This window comes from Euprymna scolopes, chromosome 28 (assembly GCF_053919585.1).
Source record: "Euprymna scolopes isolate OS-2025 chromosome 28, ASM5391958v1, whole genome shotgun sequence".
NCBI classification, from domain to species: domain Eukaryota; kingdom Metazoa; phylum Mollusca; class Cephalopoda; order Sepiida; family Sepiolidae; genus Euprymna; species Euprymna scolopes.
Window position 1 is genome coordinate 3,106,435 of NC_136509.1, and position 25,732 is coordinate 3,132,166.

At 33.9% G+C, this 25,732-nt stretch overlaps 1 protein-coding gene across 1 annotated transcript in view; it reads left to right on the forward strand.

The window, feature by feature from the left end:
• The window catches only part of LOC145249434 (uncharacterized), a 57,191-nt gene extending 31,932 nt beyond the window's left edge, over positions 1 to 25,259 (forward strand). The window contains exons 3-5 of the mRNA XM_080110994.1: positions 4,291 to 4,420; positions 19,666 to 19,812; positions 25,058 to 25,259. Coding sequence (XP_079967120.1) covers positions 4,291 to 4,420; positions 19,666 to 19,812; positions 25,058 to 25,139 — 359 coding nt within the window. The 3' untranslated portion in view covers positions 25,140 to 25,259. The remainder of the gene's footprint in view (positions 1 to 4,290; positions 4,421 to 19,665; positions 19,813 to 25,057) is intronic.
• The last annotated feature ends 473 nt before the right edge of the window (positions 25,260 to 25,732 follow it).

Consider the following 25,732-nt stretch of genomic DNA (forward strand, 5'->3'; position numbering starts at 1 on the left):
TCTGTCAAAAATAGGTGAAATGCATCAGAAACTTCGAAAAATTTGCTGCACGGGTTGCAACATGAGGTTTTATGAATTTTAGTCACAAAACTTTAAAAACAAACGAGATGTCAGTATGTAAACAGTTCATGTTGACAGTTCAATTAGAATTCAATGTTACAATAGAAATTACAACCCGTAACCAGCAAATACATAGAAATGCTAACGATTTTTAATGTTAATTTCTGAAAATTTCGCTAACGATTTTCTTATCTGATGAGAAGAAATAGAATTCTTGGAAACTCCGGGGAATAAGGAATACGCAACTTTGGAGTATTCTGCCGAATAATAAAAACTTTTTTGTAAAATTCTACTTTACAACTCTGTTGTTATATATATATATATATATATATATATATATATATACATGCATTTATATGTTTATAAATATATATATATATATATATATATATATATATATTATTTATCAATACTAAGTATCGACTAAGTATATCTCGTTGGATTTAACTAGTAATTAAAAAATACTTGGTTTTCTCTATTTTAACAAACAGAGAGAAAAAATAGTTTTTACATTTTTTTGTGTGTGCATGGATTCGCGTGAGATGCGTTATTTGTTAAAGTAAATGTTACGACTTAATTCTGCTGTTCATAATATTTGCTTGGATTGTTCCCAGATACATATACTTACAGGAATGGAACGTAATAATTTTCTAAACATCTAAAAGTGATAGCGTTGCTATGGACACGAATGTTTGGACTTACAAACCCAGGTCATCCGCAAGCTATGCACACGAATGTTTGGACTTACAAACCCAGGTCCTCCGCAAGCTTTGTTATCCGTTGTGTAACAGCCAACGCGTACTTTATTTTAAACGTTTCATAAAGATTAAAAAACGTTCCAATATTCAGGTATGATTTAAACAACCAAATAGGTGTGATAAATAAGTCAATGGAAGAGTGCGTTAAAGTATCCAATGTGTATATATGTATATATATACTTATACATACATATATATATATATATATATATATATATAATTTATGTATATATATATATGTGTGCGTGTGTGTGTGTGTGTGTGTGTGTGTGTGGTGTGTGTGAGTGCGTATGTGAATGGCATTCAATGTCCCAGATTTAAAAATTCGATGACTCCAACGATGAGTGCCGTGGACTTGATCTCATTCGTCTTCGTTTGTTATCATGTCTGGATCGTAATTTCTGAAGCATTAACGGCAATCGAGAGAACGCAGATAGATCCATAAGTATATAGTAAACATTCAAAACTCAAATTGCATCATCTAGAAAACAGCCTTTAAACTCTGAGTTTTATACCTGCATCTTATATAAAAGGTGAATTCGTTTGTTGCCGTAAGGTAATTTGGATTTACCAAAGCTTCCTCGTCTTGGCCGAAGTCACGATTTGTTTTGCTTCTGTGTAGAATTGGCAAGTGTCGTCAAGTGTCCCACTAGTAAAATTACCTCTGACTGTCGTTGATCGTTGCCAAACCCTCTCTACGGTCGTGAATCGGACCTTCGTCAGCTGGTCTGTCGTGAAAACGCTGCAAAACATTAGCCGCTACACACTGTTCCCCACCAGCATAAAATCATTGCCAATGCTAACGTGCCCTAAACTAAATCTAAATATATCTACATCATTGGTCTTTTTTGTAACTGCTATTGATTTACGTAACTTAACCCCCCACACGCACACACTTTCTCTCTCTGCGCTGAAGACAAATTCTGATCAAGCGTCTAAAACTATTTTTTTTTATTTATTACTAAATAGACTTTCATCCTTTTCTTTTGTTGATGATTTCTCTTTTTCTTTTCTATTTCCTAAAATTTGGATAGCATCTAAAGTATAAGTAACTTCCAATGCTCAATATTAATCATAATCAAATACCACAATTATTTTTAATAGATCATATACACTTTATAATTTGACCTCATGTAAGAATTACGGAATAAGCTTTCCATCATCAACATATGTTACGATTTAATTATTAGTTTCCTTCTCAGAAAATTCATGCATGAACATATTTAGCAAAATTGGCTATTAATCCGGATTATTTTTAAATAAGGGTAATTTGTATATTTTGAATTATTAAGACTAGTAATCTCGGTTTAAGTATGCAAAATTTAAAGCCGAATTTAATTGCCATGTATTTATACATAGTTAAAATAGAAACTCAAATGATTATTTTTTAATTCTTTTTCTTTCAAATTTATAAATGTTTTACCAAGTGGATTTAATATTTACAAGCTGGGGTTACCTTGTCATGGCGTCTTAACTATTTAGCCATGCTGACTTTTTAAAATTAAGTATGAGGAGTCAAAAGCACAAGTAAAACACATACTATCAATATGACTAAGTGGTATAATACAAAAATAATCGGAAAGAAAACTAGAATAGTAAATCACCACAAGGACAAACAAATAAAACTAGCGGATTTTGCGCATTTTATTTTCATAGACAACTGCTTTCAATGCTTAATAAAGCAATTATTTTTTTATATGTCTATGTGTGTGAAAGTTCCTTAGCATATTATTATTTTATTAAAACACTTCATATGCCTTCTATTTCACTAATATATATATATATATATATATATATATATATTGGGGGTACAGAATTTAATAATGGCTAAATACATACCAATCAACATAATGATTTTTAAAAAATAAAAATGAAAATAAAGGTTAGCTAACAGAGATAAATCGAGGAAAATACGATTAAAATTTTTTTATAAGTCATAAAGACTTTTTACATAAAGACTAAATTAAATCCTAAAAAAGTTTCTTTTTTGCTTGCAAAGAGGTCTCAAAGACTTAATAAAAATAGTCTCTAGAATTTTTAAATGATAGAGAGAGTGCGACTTACTCAAGATCGTAAACATGTAAACACTGAAATTCGTGGAACACGCATGGTTATTTATAAGGTGCTCGCAAATCGCAGAACCGTACGTATTATTTAGAACATCCGAGGGTGAAAAATTTGCATAACGAATCTTCGATGGTACATGTTGTTTCAAACGGAAATCTTATCTTTGCGATGTTCGCCCAACATAGTGCGCACCGAAACTACATTTAAAAAAAATAATAATAGAATTATTATGGTAAGGGGGGGCACATTTTTGCAAATGGACGGCAACATAGGACTGGTTGAAAATACAACACGTGGATTCATATATATATATATATATATATATATATATATACATATATAATACATATTTATAATTATTAATTTTAAAACGACTCTTACGGAAATAAGTAATAATAACGACTAAAACTTTTGAATGTCATATTAAGTGTGGAGCTCCTAATTGACAAGAAATTTAAAAATTGGAAATATGTTGTCTTTAATACAGGACTGAATTAATATATATCGATTTTATTATTTGATCGAGTATTTAGATATAGTTTCATCCAAGTATCTATTAATATACATTTATTCTAGTGCATTAACTCAATTAAGTGAGACGATACTGGCGATTTACTGCACGACACAATAACTAAGAAAAAACAATTTTTATTTAAAATAAGCAATCAATATAATTCAGTAGTAATGTAAAACTTTTGTTCAAGACGGTCAAATAGCATAATTTGGGTATAATTAAATAACACGTGTCAGTGATTCACACTTCGTGTCATATATATATATATATATAAATTGAGCAGATCTTGATTTAGATCATTAGTTAGTTATAATGTTTGGACGATTAATCGAAATTAGAATCGGGAATCGGAAAAATTGTTGTCTATTTTCCGATATTAAACACAGTTGGCTTTTTTAATTGATTTGTTTAACAGTAGATCTTCCGCTGTTTTTAGTAATGTTCAAAGAATAAATATTTATTGATTTTTAACAACGAATAACACTAAAAATCTACAAACCATCCCCCGTAAGTGTATATTTACTTTTATCTGAAGATTTAACGTGTTTTACGGTAATCATATAGTCAAATATTTAGATATTTATAAAGAATCAAGAACGGAATTCGTAACTGTATCAGAATCAGACGTTTAATATGGAATCGGTAATCGTATCGGAATCAGAAATTTAGTATGGAACTGATAATTGCATTGGAATCAGGAATTTACTATGGAATCGTAATTGTATTGGAATCAGAAAGTTAGTATGGAATCGATAGTTACATTGGAATTAGAAATTTAGTGTGGAATCGATAATTGTATCGGAATCAGGAAAACATTATAATCGTCCCATCACTAGCTAGGGATATTTGAAAATCACATATTGTAAAAAAGTTTGTACTTTTTCGTTGCAGCTGTCAACTGGTGCGGTAAGATGAGAAACACACAGGTTCGTGAATGTTGTCATCAGCGATCTGCGTGTCCTCTGAAGCTGAAACGAGGAGAGAACAAAACAGACGCCAAGAATGACAACCCGTTTGACATGTGAGTAAAGTTCTACAAGAATAGACATTTCATTTGACGTCCTTAAAATACGATTCTTTTATAAGCAACATTCGCAATTTTCTTTTTACGAAATGTTTTGTAAGTCTTTATTCTTCAAATGAGGTAGAATAAATCAATACATTAAAGTTTATTATCATTTAAATATATCATTCGAAATAGAATTTCTATTTTAAAATGAAGAAATAATAATAAAAATAAACTAATATTTATCTCCCGTTGGCAGATACCCTTGTCGTAATTCATTTGGGTTAATTACCTTCTATTATAACCTATACTGTTCATTCGTTAAGCCTTTTAGCCTTATCTTTGCGCAATACTGTTAGCGTTTTGAACGTTGTACCATCCAGTTTACAAACGATAGATTTTATTGTAGACGTATTGTTTACAATCAATATTTTCGTGAGGATCATTTTAATCAAGAATCTTAAACTGGATTACATTTTCGGCATCTCTTCGGATCAATTACAGACATTAAAGGCTTTCTTCACAATTACTTTACCTAAGATTATACTGGAGGTTACTGTCGATTTATTTTATTTCGGAGTACTATTATCTCCTTTGAATTAAGCCTCAATAATCCTGAAGTGGTTTTCCTATAATTATTCTTCCGTTTTTTATGCGTATCTTTTTATAGTTTAGTTACTTGATTCTTATTTGGGTCAGTCTCTTATTATTTCATTTATTCTTTTTTCTGCTATTGAACGTCTTCTGTGTTTACTTTTTCGCCAATCTATCATCCGGCCTCATATTTTTGTATAATACCGGCCTTTTCTCCTCTTCTGATAGGAAGCATTTAGCTGTAGAATGTTATGGCCTAAAGAGGTTCCGCTCTTTCTTCTCTTTCTTTAACCTTTATTGAAATCATAATGGTATAAACACCAATGGAGAATTTCTTCTTTATCTTTTTAGCCTATTATATAATTAGCTCATCTTAATCGAGTAGACTTTTCTTTCGGCATAGGCTTGCTTTGTTTGAAAATTCACTTTTTTTTAGGTAAGTTTATATTTATATATATATATATAGTGGCAAGCAATTTACGAAAGATTAATGCAAGCGACAATAAACGTAGTCACTGGTTTTGTCTTCTCTGCGCCAGCCTCTCGAACCAAAAGTTCTCAAGTCCTTCGCCACCCTTACTCAAGGAACACCTCCATGCTGGTCTATCTTCGGCTTGCTCCTCCCACACATTCACGTCGATGCCAAGAGCGATCAGATCCCGTTTGGCCACATCTTTAAAGCACAACACCGGGCGACCGCGGCTTCTTGATCCATTTGCAAGTTCGCTGTAGATAATATCCGTAGGGAGACGGCCATTGGGCATTCTGCGCAGGTGTCCACGCCAGCGCGATCGTCGTATCTTGAGTGTCTGAAACAAGGAGCGGTTGCTGGCACGTCTTAGCACACCTTCGTTGGTGATTCTATCCCACCCATTTATGCCCATTATATGTCGCAAGCATCGGAGATGGTAGATGTTCAGTCTTTTCTCGTGACGAGCAAACGTGGTCCAAGTCTCTGCTCCATACAGTAGGGTACTAAGAATACAGCATTCATAGATGCGGCATTTTGTGCGAGAAGTGAGGTATTTATTGAACCATGCTCTTTCACGTAGTCGGTTATAGGTTGACGCTGCTCTACCTATGCGCGTTTGTAACTCATGTTCAATGGATACTCCCTTGTTGATGTTGGATCCAAGATACGCAAAGTTCTCGACAGTCTCTAGTTCATGGCCATTGATGGTGATTGGTGATGATTCACCCTGGTGTATCACAACTGTCTTTTTCACACTGATTACCAGTGAGAACTACGGACAAGCAGTGTTCAATTTGTCAATCAGCCGCTGCAGTCCACTTGCGAAGTGCGAGACCAATGTAGCATCGTCTGCAAACAGCAGCTCAAGTATTAGCACTTTTCGAATTTTGATTTTGGCGCGTAGGCGAGCCAAGTTAAAAAGTTCTCCATCAGATCTAGTATGAAGGAACACACTTTCTTCGTCCTCGTGATTTCCAAAAGCGTGGCACAGAAGAACTGAGGGGAAGATGCCAAACAGTGTGGGAGCCAACACACAACCTTGCCTTGCTTGACTCCACTGCACACGGGGAAGTTGCCAGACATGTCATCATCGAAGAAGACTGCAGCAGTCATGTTATCAAACTAAGAAGAGTGTGTGGACAGCCCAACTTTTGTAGGATGGTAAACAGATCATCTCTACTGACCATGTCAAAATCTCTCGTGAGGTCCACAAATGGGATATGGAGAGGTCTACGTTGTTCTCTGCATTTTTCCTGGAGTTGACGCACTGAAAATATCATGCCCGTGGTTGAGCGCCCGCTGCGGAAGCCGCATTGCGAATCATGATAAACGCGGTTTGCAATCTGCTGGAGCCTTGGAAAGAGGACTCTGGCAAAAACTTTTCCGGTGACACTGAGTAAAGATATACCACGGTAGTTATTGCAATCCCCTTTGTCTTCTTTCTTGAATAAAGTTACAATATTAGCATCTTTCATAGCTGTTAGAAATTTTTCGTTGCACCAACTGGTGCAGAGGAGGTCGTACAAGTGCGGGAGCAGTAACTTATCGCATTAAGCAAGTCTGCTGGAATCTCGTGGGTACCTTAGGTCTTTCCTACATTCATGTGTTGGAGAGCTACTTCGAGTTCTGACATAGTTGGAATGTTGTCCAGTTCGACTAGGGTGTCGAAGTTCGGAGTGGAATTTAAAGCCGTGACTGTGATGTTGCGCGGTTCACCATATAGTTCAGAGTAGTGCTGTACCCAGCGTTCAAGCTGCTTCATAGGATCAGTGATGAGTTCCCCTGTAGATAAATTTTAAAGGGCAAGCTTTTTTGCGCTCAGTCCAGTTGCCTTGCGGAGTCCACGGTACATCACTCGTAGTTTACCGCAGTCAGCAGCAGTCTGGATTTCGTCGCACAGGTTGTTCCAGTTATTGGTTGCACAGTGCCGAGCTGCTTTATGAAATTGACTGCGAGCTTCTTTCTGCTTGGACAGGGTGCTGCGTGTCGGTCTGCTCATATAATTCTTGTGAGCATCGTTTTTGGACAGTAGTAGAGGTTTTAAGATTTCTGCATTCTCAGCCATCCAGTCTTCGCAAGGCGGCAGCTTGGTTTCAAAGGGTGTGACTGCAGCGTCATGCATTGCAGTTTGCAGGATTCCCCAGGATTTATCCAGGTTCACTGCTTCCGCTGGTGCAGAATCTATCAGCTTATTTTCGAGTGCAGTGCGAAACGCACTGATGCTGCCGTTGTTTTTCATTACAGCCGTGTTGAGACTCGGACATGGTCTTTGCCTACGTGGTGCAGGTTTCTTGTTCGGAAGATCGAGTTTTGGCAGCATGAGTGAGTGGTCGGTATCACCATCGGCGGAGTAGTAGGTTCTTGATCGTTTGACAGAACCGATGTCTCTTTTTTACACAATGCAAGCTCCAATTGGTGCCAATGTTTGGAACGAGGGTATCTCCAAGAGATACGATCACACATTTTCTGTTTGACCCAGGTGTTTGCAATACAGGGTCCCTGTTAGATATAGAGTTCCAGGGTTCTTTGACCCTTTTCATTTATTTTACCAGTACCGAAGTGATCAATGATATCAGGCCAGGCAGTATGGTTTGTACCAACTCTTCCGTTGAAGTCTCGGAGTACTAGGAAGTGATCGCTGGCTGGGATCCTGCTCAGTATTTCGTTGAGACAGTCGTAGAATTCATCCTTCACATGATCTTCACTAGGCAGTGTTGGCGCATAGACGCTGATGAGGTGTACTGGTGTATCGGCGCAGTTGATCTTCAGTGTCAAAATTTTCTCTGAAATGCTAACCGGAGTGTCGACTACATGTTCTCTGAGTAATTTGTTTGTCACTGCAAAACCTACTCGATGGATGCGATGTTCCTCTTCTGCTTTGCCAGTCCAGAAGAAAATATAGTTTTCTTCCGAGATGGAACCAGTTCCAGCCAATCTGTTCGTTTGTAAAGTGACAATGTTGACAGACAGCTTGGCAAGTTCACGGTCAAATAATGCGGTCTTCCGAGGCATAGCTGGTGTAGAAAGATTGAGATCCGGGTCATGCGTGAAACCCGGGCAGAGTGTACGAATTTCCAACTTCCGAGTCAAAGGGTAGTCTTTGAAATGTGATTTGTAACCGGTGAATGATTTACGTCCGTGATTGCCTGAACACCCCATAGAAGCGGCGAACGTGACGGGGTAGCATCTTACTGACCAGGGGCTGCCTGGCTTGAGGCAGACGGTAACCACCAACAGAGGCTAAATAGCCTCTCCCACCGTTGCAGAGGGTACGAAGCGCCTGGTCGCGACGTCAAATTGATCAGAATTTTAACTCGTAACTACTTTCCACCGTTACGAGAGTCTGGGCGAAGAAACTCGTGCGTTGCCCAAGCGGCACGAGTGGAACTTGACCAGAGCCGGTAGAACCCAAGGAAAGACAAGGTCGATACGTTGGTACCGACTCTGGCTGCAGAAGATGGCCGTTAGCTTATAAGCTCATCCGACCTTTGATAGGTCTTGTTTTTGGTCCTGCTGGGTGTTCCCACGCGCTCCTCACCCAGATTACCCCGGGCGGGGGTGCTGGTTTAGTCGCCGACTATCCGACCATGAGGCAGCTAGCACGGGGTTACATGTTATATATATATATATATATATATATATATATATATATATATATAGAAAGAGAGAGAGAGAGAGGGAGAGAGAGAGAGCTTGATAAGGATATCTTAAACGGTCCTAATTATCGTGCTTGAAATCGACGGTACAAATGATTTGCCTCATCCAACAACTTTCTGTACAAAAAATATTAAACTTTTGTTTAAATGTGGAGACGATTATTAACTGAAGAGAGCTTGATAAGGATATCTTAAACGGTCCTAATTATCTGGCGTGAAACCAACTTTCTGTATACAAAATATGAATACACTCTCATATTTCGGATTTTGCTTTTAATTGAACACTCTGCTGGATTTCTATTTCTTTTTCAAAAATAACAAATCATAATCATATATATATTATACACACACACACACACATATATATATATATATATATATATATATATATATATATATATATATATATATATATATAAGAATAAGTAGTTACTAAAACATGTCAAAAACATTTTGAAAAAGATTAAAAACATATTTATTTTTAAAAAGGAAACACTAAATAAGTGGATAGTCCTTAATCCGCGGAGTTTCGAAGAATAACTTTCCTTCTCATCAGAGGGTAAAATTTAGCAAAATGTGGGATCGGATTTTGCTTGCAAAAGTATTTAATGAAACTACAAGTAAGTCATCGATCTTACTTGATAACAATATATATATATATATATATATATACATACGCAAGAAAACCTGACCATTCGTCTTCATTGAAACTTAAGCGGCAATAAGCTTTTCCAGGCTTCCAGTCCTCTTAGCAGTCACCAGTGGAGGGATATTTATTGCTTTCTCTCTTCCGTTTTTCTAGTCTTCTCAATAACCTTGTATGGTGCCAGCTTATGCCAATACTATAGGTTATTAGATTTCATTTTTTTTTATTTTTTATTTATTTTTGCCGTCACTGGTCGAATCAACTCATCAATCGTGCAGCTTAAGTTTTCATGATTTTCTGTGATGATTCTATGTTTTACTTCTGTAGTAGTTTCTGTATGTCAACTTTGCTCATTTAGCTCATGTTCATTCATCTTTTCGTTTAAGTATTTTCCTTAAATTACCAGCCGTTTTCATTATTGTTAGCCCTTGCATTTGGCCCACCATAACTCGGATTTTATCTCTCCTATTCTTGTTCGGAATTGATTATAATAATAATAATAATAATAATAATAATAATAATAATAATAATAATAATAATAATAATAATAATAGTAATAATAATAATAATAATAATAATAATAATAATAATAATAATTATTATTATTATTATTATTATTTTATATTATTATTGCCCAAAAGTAAACAACAATTCCAGGAGCTACGTTTATTTCGAATAATTCTTCTGCAGAAAACTATGCCGCAGGGTTGCTTCCTAGCTTACTGTAACGTAGTCGTATTTAAACATATTGTAAATAAGTTCTTGTTGACTATCTTCTTAAATATTGAAACAATTACCCAATTTCCGCCATTACTGACCAATGTGTTTTTATCACAGTCTACACGACGCTTATGCATCGCCTTCCTCGAGTTACCCTTGAAGCGATGATCTTCTAGAAATGAAAAAAAAATTATCTGCCAATTCCGTCTTAATTGTTGTTTTCAATAAAAGGTGTCTGCATATAATCGTAACTTGTAATTAATCACGATTGATTAAATTTTATATCAAACTACTGTAATCCATTTCTCTTATTTGTTAGCATTCCATCATGTGTAAAGATTTCACTTTCCGTTTCCATATATGTCCACGATAGGCTTACCGGATAAAATGGAAGATTATTGTGAAGATCTGTTTTTAGACGTACATATTTAGGCGGATGATTATTTTGAAGGAGAGGGGCGATTTAGGGAGACATTCGTAATGGATTTTTATTTAGTGTATACACATATGTGTGCGAGCTAGAAAAATATTAGATAACAAGCAAAGAGAAAAACAAAGTGTTCCAAACCATACATTTCTACGAAAATAGTTGGTATATGCTTTATAAAGAGTTTTACTTCAAAAAGAAACTAGAGAACGTTTGTTAATATTTTTTTAGAGTTTTTGCAAAATGAAGGCAGACGTTTGAATCGATAATGTAAAGACCGCAAATTATCCACTCGAATATGATAATTATATTCATTAATAGCGGGATGTCTGTGTGTTCAATAATGTCAGCTTACGTATGCTTATAAATGGGTGTATGTGTGAGTTGGGATAGCAGCAAAAACAAAACCCGAGAGAAAGCATAGTTGGGGTCACCGGAATGCCCTGTTTTGGATTATGACGTATATGTTTATTAAAGGAAATGTGGGTTTTATCATTGAAAGAGGATCAAACGGGAATACATGTAAATTAATAGAAATGCATATCATTTGCTGAAAACGGTTAAGTTGTTACTATTATATTTTTATTAGAATAATTGCACAAAAACAAAATTAATCATTCTAACATTGGACAACAAGAGTGCACTGTGATCGCTACATATAAATAGGACTAACATTAATTTAAATACACCTAATATATAATGAAACATGAAACAAAAGACAGGATTTTTGCTACAACCAGAACGTGTAAGGTATATACAACGGTAATTCAGTTCATTAATATTTATTGATTACAAAAGTTACAAAAAATATATAAGATGAAATAAAAAGGCTCTAGTGTTTAAACAATCAATAAGCTACTATATAGTTGGAAATGTATTCTCAATTATTAAATCATTTCTCTCTAATAGGTTCATAAGTGTTTGATGGACAGACATCAAAATCTCACAATATTATTGCTAAAATCTTTCAGAGGTCCATCATTAGCCCAACTATCTTCCTGATCTACATCTATGATTTTCCCAAATCACACCATAAGATCATTCGTGGACATTTATGGTGACGACACTACCCTCTATTGAAACACTTCAAAGGCCGTAAATGATCAAGTTCTCACTAATTCTCTCGTTTGATCTTGAGCAGCTGGTGCAATGGGGAAAGATGTGGCTGGTTAATTTTTATGTATCCAAAATCAAGGTTATATATTTCCATCATCAACGTTGTAATTCTCGTCTGGCATCAATTATAATCAATAGCTGTTGTCTTGGTGAGGCTCCCTATATTTACAAGCTTCTGGGTCTGAGCTTTACTCCTTATTTGAAATGGAACAGATACATCAATCTGTTGCCTAGGTTGCTGGACAAATGGTGAGATCACTCTACCATTCCAGCAGATATCTGACTGCCGATGCGTTTCTCTACGTGTATAAGATCCAAGCACGTCCGAGGATTAGGTATTGGTGCTACATCTAAGCAAGAGCTGCTATAAGCAGCACATCCTGCCATGTCGTGGATGTAATTTTCTTTTCCCTGCAAACCTTTTCCCAATTTTCCCTGCAACCTTTTTCCCAAAGACACCTTGCGATCCTTTCTATGCTTTATCGTTATTTTCAAGGCAACTGATTGTCTTATTTCCAATCTTTGGTCCTCATTAACCAAAATGTCACAGAAACACTCGTCTAGCTAACACCACTCTCAATAATCTCTACTATTTATCTGCGCCTAAATCTAAACGTAGATTTCTTTAACAAAGTTTCTTTCTTAGAACTGCACGCCTGTGGAACTCTCTTCCATTTGTCTGCTTTCCAACTGACTACAATATGGTCGTTTTCAAGTCGAATGTAGACAAATTCTTGATGAGCTATCCCAATAAGTAATCCAATATTTAAATTTCGACTGCTAATGATCACTAAGATATTGTCCAATTGACTCCTGTACACTCTTTAATCCGTATCCTCGAGTGGCCTCTGGGCCTAGAAGATTGTTGACTGTAATGTAAAACAAAAAAAAACACATCCGATATCGCTCGTTGAACATTGTGTCACTTTCAGATATAGAAGACTCATATCGCTCTTGGGATTTATACACATCTGGCCAACTTGTAGATGGTCTGCAGCAGCAGCAGCAACAACAACAACAACAACAACAAACGGTTTTCATCAAACTGAAATGGAATCATGCCGTTTTATTATGGCTACAATTTTATCGTTACGCCCTGCACAAATATCGTAAAATTTATTTAATATCTAATTTACGTAAATATGCTTAACAAATTATATGTGAAAACCATATAATTATGAGCCGTCCTTTCAAGTAATCCAATTTCTAAATTTTCACTACTAAATATAACTACGATATTACCCCATTGCCTACTGTACACTCATTAACTCTTATTTTGAGTGTCCTCCAAGCCTTCATAAATGGTGACTCCTTTGTAAAAAAACATAAATTATTTCAATCGATTCCCGAAACTTTTCCTCTAAATATAAAGTCCAAACTTTGACAAAATTTACTTATTCTCAGATTTAAAATATCTAAAATCTCGACAGGAAAATGACAGAAGTGCATTTATTATTCCCGTCTGCCAACTTCCGGTTCTCACCGTTGCAACACCGGTCGTGAACCGTCATTGGAGATGTCAATCCTGTCCTAAGTGAAAAAAAAATATGCCTAAGAAGGTGGCGTTTTAAACAAGTGCTTTGCCATTTTGATAAATGAATCTGATTGTCTGTCATAATATTACCATCGTCTCAGTCAATGCCTAGCGGATATAATCTTGACAGAAAATGGGTGGCTTTCAACCCACACTAGACCGCTTCATTTTTATTATGATCTTTTTGTCTCAGTATTAGTAAGAGAATTTCGCAATCACAATGATTAGTCAGAGAAGTGGTCACCAATTTTATCTTACTGGTAAATATTTGGTGTATTCACGATTTAGAGTGACTACATGCTTCTATTAAGTACAGTTATCTGTTCCTGATCAATTACTATTGTAACTGATTTGGGGTTTTTGTATATGTCAGTTATCATTAAGTTATCTTTGATAACTGCCTGTCATTTACTCTAAAATTAAAATGGCATTACCGTGGATCAGCATTCCCGTAATATTTTTAAGCTCGTTTTCTAGATACTGCTTTCCAAACGACTATCCCATTCTCTCAGATACCTTAAATTTATTTGATAGTATAGGATTCTGACACTAAGACATATGCTCTTAAGCTGACTTAAACTTCACTGAGATTTATATCTGAAACAATTCTTACAATATTATAAGGAATGTTTACGTCAAACATAAAACCAAATAGCATTGATTACAATCGGATAAATTTACTCCTGAAAAAGTAATCCATAAATGTTTGATTTTGTTATTTTTTTTAATGTTTAAAAATATATTTCGTAATTTACTTTATGGTTCCCCGACAAAAGGAGGGTGGACCTAAAACTTCACTCTGGTCCATTCGTCTGTTTGTTTGACCGCACTTTTCTCAATAGCTACGCCTTGGAATTTTTTGAAATTTTGCAAATACATTAAACATGATATGATTAAAAAAGTAACGGAGCGGATTTTTCGGGAAAATTCCGGTTGCTCCTCCCAAGGGTGCCTTTTTAGTTAAAATGTTTAAAATTGAAACTTTTGTGCTTATTTAAAAAAATTGATTCCTTGGATTTTATAAAACTTTTTGAAAAGTTGTAACTAACTGGTTTCTATATAATTTTGTTTGTCTATAATTCTCGATAACTCTTGTGTGACCCCAGGGGCTTTTTAGGACCAATAAAAACACTCCATTTTTGAAGCTATTTTTCCATAGTTGCCCAAGATTTTTGGTGTATGTATTTTTAGCAGTTTTGCATGGTGCTGAACTCCAATTTATATAGGTAGAGTCCTGGGGGACTTTTGGGCCTAAATGAGGGATAATAGACTTAGTCATTCCTTTTTTTCATGAGCAGAAGTCAAATGTACACATGGCCTAAAACTGCACCGTTTGTTCATTTTCACCAGGATTTGACGTCCTCTGGGGACTGTTGGGGCTAAATGGGGGCGGAAAGGATGCTGAACTGCTGATGTAGGAAAATGCTGTAATTCTTTGATGCCTAGTTAACTGTGCAATCACGGCGGACCATGCATGCTTAATTTGTTTTGAAACCGCATTTCTGGCAAACTAGTATAACTCAATCTCTACGTTTAGCTCAAAGGCGTAAGTTAAGCTTTAACTAATACCGAACTTGATATATTTTTTAATGGACAATATTGGTTTCCCTTAACTACGGTTCCTTTCTATTTGAAGCTTTGGATAAATTACACTTTATTAAATGCACAGCCATTCTTCCCTGTGTATTCTCATCTGCCAAATTATCTATTCAAACTTAAACTGATTATTACAACGCGTCTTCATTCGTTACTTTGTTTTGATATATCATATGCACACACATATATAAGTGAGATTGTGTGTAAAGATACTCGTCAACCTATATACTAAACGCATTTTAGACATTCACACTTGAAATTTAGTATATAGGGTATTCAGATATGGGGAAACTTTTCATGGGGTTTCATCGGGAAAAAAGACTGATAAAAGGTACAAATTGAATAATTGGAACGTGAAGATGGCCTGATTATTATCTTTTATTAATTATTATTATAATAATAAGTACGCCAGCCAAAGAGTTATTGTTCTTGACTCATTGTCTTTAGGTTTCTATAGTTCGTGTAGTTCTTTTTATTTTACTTACAAGAAGTAAACCGTAAAAAAAACATAACAATCGAATGGTTATATTTCAGTTTCCGTTTAAAATTTTTTCAAGCAATTTAACGATAGGTTTAATACCGAGCAATTCCTAGCGGCTTTCTATTATATATATATATATATATATATATATATATATATATATATATATATATATATATATATATATATATATATATAAGTGAGAATGAGTGTGTGTGTGTATGTGTGTGTGTGTGTGTGTGTGTGTGTGTGTGTGTGTGTAAGGGCACTTCTCAACTAATATATTCAACAATTTTTTAATCTACGGATTTGAAATTTGGTATGTAGAGTATTAAGACAGCCGAAAAACTTTTTAATCTGTTTTAATTCGAAAAGAAGAGCTGCTAACTGGTTTAAATTGAGCAATTTGTACTAGGGGTGATCTGATTTTTATTTGTTTGTCACGAGATTTGAAAACACTTTTAAATACCTGCTAAGTTTGTCTAATGATTATTGTACTTATATCACTTTCTTTAGATTTTGGTTTAAATCTCTGCTTTGTTTTATACTAAAAAAAAGTGAACTTTTTAGAAAAAGAACATAACACCTACATGGATCTCTCTGAGTTTCTTTTCTGTTTTCTTCTCTTCCTTTTAATAGGAATTTAACCTTACATTTTATAAGGATAGTTCTTCTAGTATATATATATATATATATATATATATATATATATATATATATATATATATATATATATATATATATAGCGAAAGGTGAATAAATGTGAATTTTATTTAATGCCCACGGTTCTTTGAATAATTCGCTCTGTCCAATTTAGAAACGTTGTTATATTTTCTTGCTTCCCGACTGCTGGAAAACCGCTTCTGTGGTACCAGTTTTCAAGAATTCTGGTGAAAGAACTAACCCACTAAATTATCGCCCCATTAGCCTCCTTCCGCTTTTCGCCAAAATATTTGAGTCCTTAGTTAATCAACCCCGAGTCCAACGCCTTACAGCTGCTAAACTCCTGACTGACAAACAATATGGATTCAGGCAAGCCCGTTCAACAGCAGATATCTTAACTGTAGTTTCTGAACGTATATACCGTTCATTAAACAAGGGACGGTTGAGCGGTAGCCCTTCATATAGCTTTTGGCAGGGTATGACGCAATGGTCTTCTAAAGAAAATTAGATCATATGGAATCACTGAAGGAATTCATAATGTAATTAAATCCTTCTTAAGTAAGAGAAAAATCAAAGTTGTCCTCGACGGTTGTACATCTAAACAATATGACATAAATGCAGGAGTACCTCAGGGGTCTATCCTTGGACCTCTATTATTCCTGATATTCATAAACGACCTCCCTGATAAAATTGTTTCGGAGATGGGTATATTTGCCGATGACACCACTCTCTATAACAGATATGAGGGGAAAACAAATGAACACATATCCAAGGAAATGGCAGAAACACTAGAGGATGACCTCCAATCTCTAGTGGAATGGGAACAAAATGAATGGTCATATTCAATGCTGCTAAGACTAAGCTTGTTTCCTTCAATAGCTACAAGAAACCTACTCTACCACCAATAGCAATGCCCAAGAACGCATGGCCTGAACGTACTTCTTTTAAACTCCTCGGCCTAACGTTTACAGGGAATATGAACTGGAAAAAATATATTGAGAGCATTGCAAAGGCTGCTGCAAGGAAGGTTGTCTCCCTCTACCGTGCTAGAAAACTACTTACGCCTGACAGTATAATATACCTCTATAAGGCCACCATTCGCCCATGTATGGAGTATTGTTGTCACATCTGGGCTGGTGCATCTGCTGCTTGTCTCTCGCTCCTTGACAGGGTTCAAAAGAGCGTTGCCAACCTGATAGGTCCTGAATTGTCATCTAGGCTTCAGCCTCTGTCCCATCGACGAGATTTTGCATCCCTCTGCCTGTTCTACAAATAATTTAATGGTGAATGCTCTGACGAACTGCAAACACTTGTACCTCCTCGACGTAACTACCCTCAACAAACCTGACAAGCTACTAAGTCTCATCCCTTTACAGTAGAGATCCCTAGGTGCAAGAAAGCCTTTTACTCCAATAGTTTCTTCCCCAGAACTGCGGATCTTTGGAACTCCCTTCCGGGATTTCGCTTTCCCAACTGCACTGATATGCAGAAGTTCAAGTGTAATGTTAACAAACATCTTTCTACTCATCTCCCTTCATAATGACCCCGCTTATTAAGTCCCTGATAGTAGCCCCCTGCTTCAAAGTGGCACTGTGCCTTGTTTGGGGTGAAAATTTAATTAAAAAAAAAGTTTAAGATTCTCTATTTCTGACTAAAATAATCGTCGAATATTCTAATTGAACTTGCAGCCTCTTTACTATTTCTTTGCATATTTCGTCCGTTAATGTTTTTCTACATTTACTTGGCGATGTTTTTGAAAACTCTGAACAAACTTCTGTTTCCTATACAAAATATGTAAAGATTTCCAAATTAATTCATCATTATTTTACACGTATCGAAAATTTCATGAAAATCTGATCATTAGTTTGGATTTTTGTAAGAAAGTAAAGACCAACCGGAAGAAGAAATTAGAGAAAGTAACATTTTTAATTAAGAGTAAGTTAAAGACTGATAATGGGTTAAAACCACTTAATTTTAAGGTGAAAAAGGTATAAAATTGAAAATATCTCAATATGAACTAATGAGAAAAAATACACGCGATTTTGGAATCAGCTCCCCTTAAATCATTTTTATCAGCTTAGACAATTTGAGCACCCCCCCAAAATGGATTGGTAAGTGTAATCTAAGAGTAGCAATTTCCACTACCAAAGCTATTGTCCCAATAATGTCTTTACACACATTAACCCATATCCTTGAGTGGTCTCTGTGCTTTGATCAGTGGTAACTGTTTTGTATGAAAAACGCCCGTTTTCGTAGCTCTTCCAGTTTTTAGGTTAAAATAGAAGGCATTTTTTGGAACGATCTTCATGCAATTCCCTTAAACCTCTTGTAATTAATATTGTTTTTTAATTTTTTGTAATTAATATTGTTTATTGATTCCTTGTAATTAATATAATTTATTGATTTTATGTAATTAATATTGCCTCTTGATTCCATGTAATAATTATTGTTATTGATTTATTGTAATCAATATTGTTTATTGATTTATTGTAATTAATGCTGTTTATTGATTCCTTGTAATTAATATTGCCTATTGATTCCTTGTAATTAATATTGATTATTGATTTATTGTAAATTATATTGTTTATTTATTCCTTGTAATAAATATTGTTTATTAATTCATTTTAATAAATATTGCCTATTGATTTCATATAATTTATATAGTTTATTAATTTCTTGTAATTATTGTTATTGATTTATTGTAATTAATATTGTTTATTGATATATTGTAATTAATATTGTTTATTGATTCGTTGTAATTAATATTGTTTATTGGTTTATTGTAAATTATATTGTTTATTGATTTAATGTAATAATTATTGTTTATAGATGTTTTGTAATTAATATTGTTTATGGATTTATTGTAATAATTACTTTTGGTTGATTTCTGATAATTAATATTGTTTATTGATTTATTGCAATTAAATATATATTGATTTATTGTAATTACTATTGTTTATTTATTTATTGTAATTAATATTGCTCATTGATTTCATGATATTAATATTTTTTATTGATTTATTGCAATTAAATATATATTGATTTATTGTAATTACTATTGTTTATTTATTCATTGTAATTAATATTGTTTATGGATTTATTGTAATAATTACTTTTGGTTGATTTCTGATAATTAATATTTTTTATTGATTTATTGCAATTAAATATATATTGATTTATTGTAATTACTATTGTTTATTTATTTATTGTAATTAATATTGTTCATTGATTTATTTTAATTTATATTGTTTATTGATTTCTTGTAATAAATATTATTTATTGATTTCTTGTAATAAATATTGCTTATTGATTTCTTGTAATAAATATTGCTTATTGATTTCTTGTAAATGAAAAGAAACGACTGCGCCTGTGAATACAAGTTTGCCGATTGTCTTCGCAAGATTAAAAATGTTGTAGCGAGAAGAGTATTTAATTACCATTTTAATATATTCCCGGCGTCCTGCTTTACGTATGATCATCCGTTTATTTGTCAATGGAAAAGGTAAGCATTTTTATTATTATATGGAAAAATGCGCGCATGAAAAGTAATATTCTTAAGATTTTATTATACCTGGAAAAGTAAAGGACAAGAAATTCAACCTGGAAAAGTAAAGAACAAGATATTCTAGTAAAGTAAAAAATAAGAATTTTTTAGACCTAAAATATTGCAGCTAAAAATAAAATTTGAATATTGATAAATACTTTATTTATTATTTGCATATGTTGTTGTTTATTGTTGAGTTAGAAAAGGTGTCAGTCGCTGGATTGAACTTATTTCCCCCCTATTATTTGCATATATTTATGTAGTGAAAATTGTTTGAATAAAATTAATTCATTAGTTAGTTATTAGTAGATGGAATTAATAATTTTATAATTTACATAAAAATTAATAATTTTATTATATCATAATTAGGATCATTTAATTCTTTCTAACTCAACAATAAACAACAACATATGCAAATAATAAATTAAATATTTATCAATATTCATTTTTTTTTAGCTGCAATATTTTAAGTCTAAAAAATTCTTATTTTTTACTTTACTAGAATATCTTGTTCTTTACTTTTCCAGGTTGAATTTCATGTCCTTTACTTTTCCAGGTGTAATAAAATCTTAAGAATATTACTTTTCATACGCGCATGAAAGAGAGAGAGAGAGAGAGAGAGAGAGAGAGAGAGAGAGTTAGATATATCTTGTATATTTAAGTAACAGATCTTCATTTAGCCATATATTTTGAAACGCACATGGCTGCCCACACTAAGAATTTAAGAAAATCTTTGGTTGAAAACAAAAATCAGAGGCCTGCAGTATTAATGCTGGAGTCCCTCAAGGGTTAATCCTGGACCCAACTCTCTTCCTGATCTACATCAATGATCTCCCTAAACACATACTTAAATCATTCGTTGACATCTATGCTGATGACACGACCATCTACGGCCACACATCAAAGGCTGTAAATGACAAATCTCTATCTGATTGTGTCTCCTCTGCTCTCGAACGAGTGGTTCAGTTGGGGAAGACGTGGCTGGTTACTTTTAATGCATATAAAACTAAACTCATATCTTTACATCATCAACGCTCTGATCCCCAGATGGCATCAATTGAAATATATGGCTCTCATCTAGGAGTTTTGACAAGCTTCTGGGCTTGACCATCACTCCTGATCTTAAATGTAACACGTACATAAAGTCTGTGGCCACGGTCACTGGAAAGATGGTGGGATCCTTTTACCTCTCCAGAAGATATCTCACTACTAATGTAATTCTCTATCTATATAAAAGCCAAATATGTCAAAGGATGTAACACTACTGCCATTTCTGGCCAGGAGCTGCTAAAAACAGTCTATCCCTCCATGGCAGAGTACAGAATAGACTTCGTGGTTTAGTGGGTGGATGCCTTCTTTTCTTCCCTGCAACCTCTCTCCCAGAGAAGAAGACCGTTGAAAGCCTGTCTTTGTTTTATCGTTATTTCCATGGCAGATGCTCGTCTGAACTCCAATCTCTGATCCCCCTCGTAAATCTTTTACAAAAACACACCCGTCTACCTGAATCAACTGTCAAAAACTTTCCCCAATCTTTATCTATGCCTAAATCCAAACGTAGATTCCACGAACAAAGCTTCTTTCTTAGAACTGCACGCTTGTGGAACTCTGTTCCGTCTGCTTCTTCCCTTCTGAATACAACTTGGATGTCTTCAAGTCCAACGTAAACAAGTCCCTGATTAACCGCCCCTTTAAGTAGACACTTTATTAAATATCCACACTAACGCACTGTATTTACAATAACCATTATCCCTGAGTGGCTTCCGGGTCTTGATTAGTGGTGACCACCTTGTAAAAAAGAATAAATAAATAAACATTATATACAAAGACGATGAGGTAAAACGACTAAAAATTCTAGAGGGTTTACACATAAAAAGAAACATTTAACGATAAATGACATTAATTACTAATCAATCCAGTTATTGAATTAAGGATAAGAACGCAAGGGGGAAGAATGTAAATTTGAATTGTAAATTTTATCATATTGTAATTTTTTTAATATTGTACATACATTCAATTTTTTAAAATTACTTTTCACCCTAAACAAGGCACATTGCCATTTTGGTGTAGGGGGCTACTATCGGGGGAAACAACTACTGGGGTACTGATAGGGATTTAGCAACAAGATATCGGTTCACGTTGCACTTGAACTTCTGCACGTCAGTAGAGTTGGGGAAGCAGGGACCAGGAATGGAATTCCAAAGTTTTCGATACTTTCATACAAATAGCCACAAGTTTTAAACCCACCAGACAAAATATGACCCGAAGACGATTAAGATTTCAGTAGAAAACGCTAGAGAAAACAATACAACAACACATAACATATGGATCCTACATAAAAACAATCGATAATGCTACAAATGATTAATACGTAAATTGGAAAAAAAACAGAAAGTCGTTAAACAAAGGTTCCATGCTTTTCAACAATATATATATATATATATATATATATATATATATATATATATATAAATATTCTTGTTAATCCGAATTTTACTGGGTCTATACAATTAAGTAATCGTTCATATACCAATAAATTTTGAGCCAAAATGAGATGACTTAAACTGTAAGTTACAAAATTATCATATTTCATAATTGAGCATTTATATATTGTTTTGAAAAAAAAACAAGACTTCCAAGAATGGGTTGATAGCAACAAATATTGTATTTCATCGTTATTTACAATTGTTTCAAGACTATTCGGACAAATTCAAACATTATGACGTTTGAAAAATTTTACAAGTACAACCTTTCTTCAGACTTATTGAATGAAAAACACTTTAAATATAAAACATTATAGAAACCATTTCCCTTATAAGGAAGAGAAAAGAAGCGAAAATGTTTAAACTATATCGTATCCTTGTAAAGAATTCTTTAAAAGAATTGGGAGATTTTATTTGCTATTTTGTGATTTATTATTTTAATTCAATGTTTATTTAAGTCTTTGTACAAAACGCAAGCTAGAAAACATGAATGGGTAAATGGAGGAATGTACCTGATATCATTTTACTTGATTAGATGCAGAATAATTCACGTTGGCATGTTTGTTTCCGTTAAATCACCGAAGTTAAGAAATGTTGGACCTGGTCAGTATAAAAATGGGGGACCATTCATGAATTTAATTTGTTGTATGTTATCTTCGCTGATCTCGGCATTGTTTTCAGGCGTCTATCATTTCTTTTTGCCACTGGACTGAAGCAGTGCCGACTCAGATAATGGGTAGTTTGGGATTGCTGCCTGACAATTACACATGCAGCTACCCTTATTTACCAATTTTTAAAGACTGAACAGAAGCAACTAATTGTTTTCACTTTTTTGTTTTCTTTTTGCGAATAAAGTATGTCTCCTACAAGAAACGTATCAATAGATTTGGTGAATAAATTTTTCATATAAAGGAAACATATTTTGGAAGCTGTAATAATTGATATTCATATTTCTTTTTTTTAATTTTATGTGTTTAAATAAGATTAGATCATATGTATTTATCATGGAGTAGCGTAAAATCGGTAATTAAACTAAACATATGAAGTGATACACGATTATATAATTTTTGTTATGATATGAATTACATCACGAGTTAAAGTAAAAATGTACGATGATTACAATTTATTTGTAACGCTAAGAAACGAATCATTTTTGTATTCTAACAGTCTATGATATGGCAATGAAGGAGAATGTTTTCCAAGGAGAGAATGTATATGTGTAGATTTAATGTTTAGTGTAGTATATTGATATTAGCCAGAAGGAAAATATGAAACAAGGGTAGGCTCCATGTTTTGACAATCTTCTAGGATTGACCCTTACTCCTGATCTGAAATGGGAAACGTACGTCAGGTCTGTTGCCAAGGACGCTGGAATAATGGCAAGATCCAGAAGATATGTCACTGCTGATGCAATTCTATATCTATATAAAAACCAAGTACGTCTAAGGATGGAATACTCCTGCCACATCTGGACATGAGCTGCTAAAAGCAGCCTATCATGGCTTGACAAAGTACAAAATAGACTTCGTGGCTTAATTGGGGATGCCCTGTTCTCTTCCCTGCAACCTCTCTCCTACAGAAGAGACGTTGCAAGTCTGTCTTTGTTTTATCGTTATTTCCATGGCAAATGCTTGTCTGAAGCTCCAATCTCTGATCCATCCTCCTCAATCTTTCACGAAAAACACCCGTCTAGCTTAAACCACTGTCAATAATTTCCCTCATTTTTTATCTGTGCCGAAATCAAAACGTAGATTCCATGGACAAACCTTTTTTCAGAGAAGTGCACGCATGTGGAACTCTCTTCCGTTTGCCTGTTTCCCACCTGATAACATCTTGGATGTCTCCAAGTCCAACATAAACAAATTCCTGATAAACCGCCCCCTTAAGTAAGACACTTTATCAAATCTCCATTACTAACGATTTCTACGATATTATTCCATTGATTACTGTACACTAACGCGTGCATCCGAGTGGCGTTCGGACCTTGATAAGTAGTGACTACCATGTAAAAAAAATAACGAGGTGTTTTAATCGAGAAGCATTCTATAAGGAACAATTACCTAATGAATCAGGAAGGGTAAGTAGATTTTAGTATGGGGGAAAGAGTGGCAACTTCTTTAGCGAAAACTGTATTTGGCGAAGCCACATATGTCGAAATATCCAATAATTTCTGAAAGTGAAGGAAACGAATACACATTCTTTTTAAAGACGCATAAATATATGGTGAAAGTTATTTACAGATTAGTATATGAACGGTTTGGTTAGAAAACAAATGAAATAGAGTAAAATCGTATTTACTCTATTGTAGAACTTGTTCCTACCGTGTGCATTTCTTGGGAGTTTTATTAGTAATTTCTGGGGGCATAATATTGGTACAACAGCAAATATGCAAATTAAATATTTTAGATTAATATTAAATAAGATCCACATTCATGAGAAATCAATTGATGAAAAAGGTTTCACAAATATTATAAGAAAACTTGTTCAATGCCTCGTTTAGCTCCTATTAGATATTTTATACTATTTTAAATATTTTAATGTCAGATTATCTTCGTGTAGATGAAATAGTTTACTTTTTTAAAAATTTAATTCCTTTTAAACAGATAAAAGTCGAACTTAAAAAACAAACAAACTTTTAAACCATAAGAAAATAGATAATGCCTTCAAATATTTAATTTCTTATTTTATGAAAGTATATATGAATTTTATTTTGTATTTTTCAGTGAAACAAAGAAAAAGGAATGCTTCAAATCTGTTGAAGAACCGCCAAAATGGCAAATCCGAAGGCTTAAGGATTTCGCTTAGGTGTCGCGATTTAAGGACGCGAAAACTGCACCAAAGATTGTCATAACATCAAGAGCGAAGAGTATTAAACACGAATAATAAATGATGTTTGTTAATAAATAATATCAAAAAGAATTTCATTATCAGATTGTTGTAGGTTCTTAACTAAATCTTTGAAGATAATTGCTTGATTCTTGCTGTATTTATTTCTTTTCTGTTTCCTTAAGTTTTCAACATTAATACATGTCAATCCAATGTAGACAAGTATTTTAATGCATATCTCCTCAACACGGATAAATCTGTAGGTTTTGTCTAGGTACAGTCAATAAGGAAGGGGGAATAAGTTTTTTTTTTAAGAAGTCCCTCTTTAAAAATCTAACAAAAAATCAAGTAAGTCTCCAATCATTACGAACTTTCAACCAACTTTCAAGTTAACAATAAACTTTATAATCCTGTACATTTTATCATAATCACTATATATATATATATATATATATATATATATATATATATATATATATATATATATATATATATCTTTTGTCTACAAAATCCCTCTCTATTTGTGGTTACAATTTTCTTTATTTGTGGTTACTGTACTGTCTGCACAAATA